Raw genomic sequence first — 4,592 nt, forward strand, 5'->3', positions numbered from 1 at the left:
TAATGTACTGCATCAAAATCCTGAGGACACACCTTTAACTCCAATTCCAGTTTAACCATGTAAGGAAAATAACAACACAAAAGCAACAATCATAGTCTTCCAAGTTGCACTGGACTTTTTATCAGCTTCTACTTGCTTCAAGGTTTTCTTTTTTTTTATTTTTTAGGAAAGATAACTGCATTTTCTAGTGCATGAGAGGATGTAGACAGATGCATAAAATGACAAAACGTGGACCAAAATCCCTTGAAAAAAGATGTTCAGGTATGGAACTGTTAATAAAAAACCTCCTCCCAATTCCCAACTTTGCTAAACCATCTGCTATTACATTCATATCCCTGGGAATCCATCTAGAGCGTCCACTCATATTGATCACAATTTCTCTAATTTTGTTTTGATAGTGGTCCAGACATCATAGACCGCTGTACACTATTTGGCCTGAGTGTTGCATTGGCCAAGTCCCCATCCATAACAAGTGAGGATATATGCACTGGCTGAGTCCAGTTCAAGAATAAGCAAGGATGGATATATGCACTGGTAGAGTCCCCTTCAACTTCAAGAACAAGCAAGGATATCGATTACATTCATATCCCTGGAAATCCATCTAAAGTGTGCACTCATATTGGTCACAATTTCTCCAATTTTGTTTTGATGATGCTCCAGCAAACCGCTGTACACTATTAGGTGCCATAGTATTGCATTGGCCAAGTCCCCTTCTATACAAGTGAGAATATATGCACTGGCTAAGTCCTGTTCAAGAACAAGCAAGGATATATGCACTGGATGAGGCCCCTTCAACTTGATGCCAACTGGCTTCAAGTTGGCCTCCAATACCAAAACTTTGAACTTAGGTAGGAAAATATCATACATGGCTCAAGAGTTGATGAAACAAGCCTGCTTTAATGTCATGTTAAAAACCTATAGCCTAACCATTAATATGATTAAAATAACTAGATACAGAAATTTAGATATACGTCATAAACTCATCTAGATGCAAAGTGAACCTAGCAAAATGTAGGTTCTGACATTAAAAGGAAAAGCATAATATATTAAAAGTTCTACTTAATACGATCTAGAAGGATATATACTAAAAAATATGAAGAATATGCTGATTAAAATAAGAAAGAAAAGGAAATAGAAACACATACCATCAGAAATCCAAAGACAAAATCAAGTTCATGCTTGTGGCAAACTGGGGCTGTATCCACCCTCTAATTGTAACTCAGAACAATATCAAAATTCAGCTACAGGTGTGTTGAAATCCCAACACAGTTCAAAAGAAAAAGAAATATTTGTGAAGTACAAATGAATCACACAAACTTCAATCTGTCTTTGCACTAATCTGTGACGAACTTGAACCGGGTTTACTGTCACAAGATTCTATTGTTGCCTGTTTAGACCCAAAGGCGCCTAGAGCCTCCAGGAAGAACTTTTTATTGGGAACAATACCATCCTTGTCCATATGCTTCAGCAATTTCTGTAGAAGTTCCTTCATGTTGGCTTTGGTATAAGCCTTATAAAGGAGTTTATATGTTGAGGCATCTGGAAGAAACCCATTACTACATGCATATTCAAACAGCTTATCTGCTTCAGAGGGCAAGCCATTGATGCAATAAACATCAAGCATGCAATTAACAGTTGAAACTTGTATATCCTTACTATTTTCCATAATCCCATCAAATATTTCTCTGGCCCTTGAAACACAGTCACAAAGTCCATAAGTAGTAATAAGGCTCTCGTTTGTGACATAGCTTGGAGTATATCCCATATCTGTCATTTTTTTAAAAATGGATTCAGCCTTTTCTCTAAGCCTAGCTTTCCCATAGTTTACAATCATTGAATTGAATGTAGGCAAAGTTGGCTTATCCTTTGAGCGTAATAAGCTCTTGAAAACCTGTTCCATCTTATCAAAGGCTTGTCGCTTCCCATATGAATCTATTAGTAGATTAAATGTGATAACGTCTGGCTTACACTGGTTGCTCTTCATGCGAGAAAGAACAGACTCCATTTCTCTGATCATCCCATTTTTACCATATGCATCCATGACACCATTGAAGGTATAAACGTCAGGGGAAACACTACTGTTCTCCAGATCTTTGAACAAGGCATTGACTTGATCTACATTTCGTGCTTGAGCAAATGCTCTCAACAGAATGTTATATGTCACAATGTTAGGTTTACACCGCTCAATACCTTTCATCTTCTCAAAGTATCCAAGGGCTTTGACTAAAGCCTTGGATTTATCTCGTGAGTGAAGATGGGCTGTGATGAGTGCATTGTACACGGAAGTGTCAGGCCTGCACCCACTGTTACGCATCTCAGAGAACAGCCACATTGCCATTCGTGTTTGGCCTTTCTTTCCCATAACAGAAATCAATTTTGAATAAACACCATTATCTGCAATGTACCAGCGTTGTTTCTGCATCCACCTGAAAACCTGGCTTGATGTCAATGGAATGATGGGTCAGCCAAGGGAGTGCCTAAAGATTTACAAATACCAGGTTTCTGTAACAGTGTCTTTTGCCATGTGTGCAAAGGGTTATAAATTTAGTAAAACCTAAACCATTAACACTCAGGAAGCATAATAATGAAGATAATCAGGATCATCAAATGAAGGCAATTTTAGCTGAATTAGTCTTACTGATGAGACACTTGAAATGCGAGTCTCTTCTAAATTCAAAAACAGATTCTTCACATGCTATACGCCTATGTTAGTGTAATGGATTACCACTTTATCTAATAGTAAGAACTGTCCATGGTTAATTGGCATATATCTAATAATAAGAGAAAAAATGCATACTTTTTTACTTTCTATCATGAAAAGTATGCATATACAGGAAGCATTATGTATGAAAGAGGTAATAAGTGAGATAACCAACCAATCAACCAAGTCCATGACGATAGAAACCTCATAACTGAAAGAAGAAAACTATAAACCACTCAAAGATCACAAGCCAGAGAAGCTATTGAGCTAATATGATATTTAGGAATTTAACAAACGTATCCAAACCACAATCCTGATTCAAGGAAACATTCCAAACATACAATGGAAAAAACCAAGAAATGAGTTGCGGAATATATTTTTATATTAAAAAATCCCAGAAAATAGAACACCCAGAGAAGTTAATATAAATGAAGTAGAATTCTTATTAACGAAAGGGATTGAGAAATCCGAACCTCAAGGCATTGAAGCCATCTATCTCTCTTTCCGAGTTCTTCAAACAGAAGAAAGCAATGTTCGGTTCTAACGAGTTTAACATACTTGTTCAACGTTGAAACTAACGGCTTCTGATCGCTGAAATTCCTCAAAAGAAAACGAACGAGTTCTCCTGCTTCCGACTTATCGCTCTTCGAAGCAAATCTCTTCTTCGGTCGAGTTGCAATACAGGTAATTCGGTGAATGGGTTTCAATGAAAATCTCTGTGGAGGACATGGGTATGCTTGTTTGAGCTTGGAAATGGAGGATTCTCGAAATTGGAGAGGAAACGGAGTAACAGAAGAGAGTTGCAGAGACAGGGCTGTTAGATTTTGATGCATTCTAGTGGGATTTCAATGAACTTGGAGAAATGGGTCATGGGTTTCCAAAATTGTGATTTGATGGGGTTTGAGGGGATAAATCAGACATGTAAGCTGGGTAAGGATTGACAGGAGAAATCTATGTACAAGGGATAAATTACAAAATTTCCCTTCGGTCTTGGTAAATTAACAGCTTCATTTATAAAAGGATGGAGAAGCTCAAGTTCTACACTCCACTCTATCTGATATGATATTTGCCCATGCGCAACTTGACAACTTCTTCCCCCGCCTCCACCCGATGAACCGGGTGTTTTGGTTGAAAAAATATGTGAAACGGTAAAACCAGGAATTTGAACCGCCAGAAGACCACGGATCAGTTTATTTTTGCTTTAAAAACAAAAACAACAAGGGATTTGAACCCGACGTGAATCGAACACGCAACCTTCTGATCTGGAGTGATCTGGAGTGAGACGTGCAACGCGCTACCATTGCGCCACGGATCCACTTAATTATCATTTCTGCTACTACAAAATGACCAAAAGTTCCACCCCTCTTTTTTCGGCGACCGTGGGAAAAAAGATAAAGGAATTTGAACCCGACGTGAATCGAACACGCAACCTTCTGATCTGGAGCCAGACGCGCTACCATTGCGCCACGGATCCACTTAATAATTGTTTTTGCTATTATAAAATGATCAAAAAGTTCCACCCCTCTTTTTATAAAGGAATTTGAACCCGACGCGAAATGAACACGCAACCTTCAGATCTGGAGTCAGACGCGCTACATTGTACCACGTGTCACGTATAACATTTATATGATGGTCAAATCAATTATATATTAGTTGTGAACTCCAAAAGCTTGTGACCGGTTAAAAGAGATGGAGTCACCACCCATTTCTTAGAGAAAATGTGCCCTCATTTTTTTATTCAAAAAATAGTTTAATTGTCTTGATAGTGATTCCATTCTTTGCCAAGGAGAGGCACTGAACCGAAAGGCTTTGGATTCCAAAGATTGAGAGAGAAAAGGTGTTAGGCACCCCTCTCCCCAAGTTGCTATAACATCCCACTACGGGAGTAATT

At 38.3% G+C, this 4,592-nt stretch overlaps 1 protein-coding gene and 1 non-coding gene across 3 annotated transcripts; both read right to left on the minus strand.

Moving 5' to 3' along the window:
• Window positions 1–1,179: 1,179 nt before the first annotated feature.
• On the minus strand, window positions 1,180–3,826 carry EMB2453 (Tetratricopeptide repeat (TPR)-like superfamily protein). 2 transcript variants are annotated; one of them, XM_088975474.1, is made up of 2 exons: window positions 3,175–3,826; window positions 1,180–2,434 (listed from the first exon to the last, which is right to left on the minus strand). In XM_088975474.1, exons 1-2 carry the CDS (start codon window positions 3,532–3,534, stop codon window positions 1,319–1,321), a joined length of 1,476 nt encoding a protein of 491 aa, XP_088831600.1. In that variant the 5' UTR covers window positions 3,535–3,826; the 3' UTR covers window positions 1,180–1,318. The 2 variants fall into 2 exon arrangements, with proteins under 2 accessions (XP_088831600.1, XP_088831611.1); XM_088975485.1 differs by having other exon boundaries at window positions 1,180–2,426; window positions 3,175–3,782.
• A 277-nt stretch (window positions 3,827–4,103) lies between these two features.
• TRNAW-CCA (transfer RNA tryptophan (anticodon CCA)) lies at window positions 4,104–4,175 on the minus strand. The gene has a single exon. It is a non-coding gene; the product is annotated as a tRNA-Trp (tRNA).
• Window positions 4,176–4,592: the final 417 nt, after the last annotated feature.

The sequence above is a fragment of the Nelumbo lutea genome, chromosome 1 (genome assembly GCF_056320005.1).
Source record: "Nelumbo lutea isolate HS-2025 chromosome 1, American lotus-T2T, whole genome shotgun sequence".
Classification (NCBI taxonomy): domain Eukaryota; kingdom Viridiplantae; phylum Streptophyta; class Magnoliopsida; order Proteales; family Nelumbonaceae; genus Nelumbo; species Nelumbo lutea.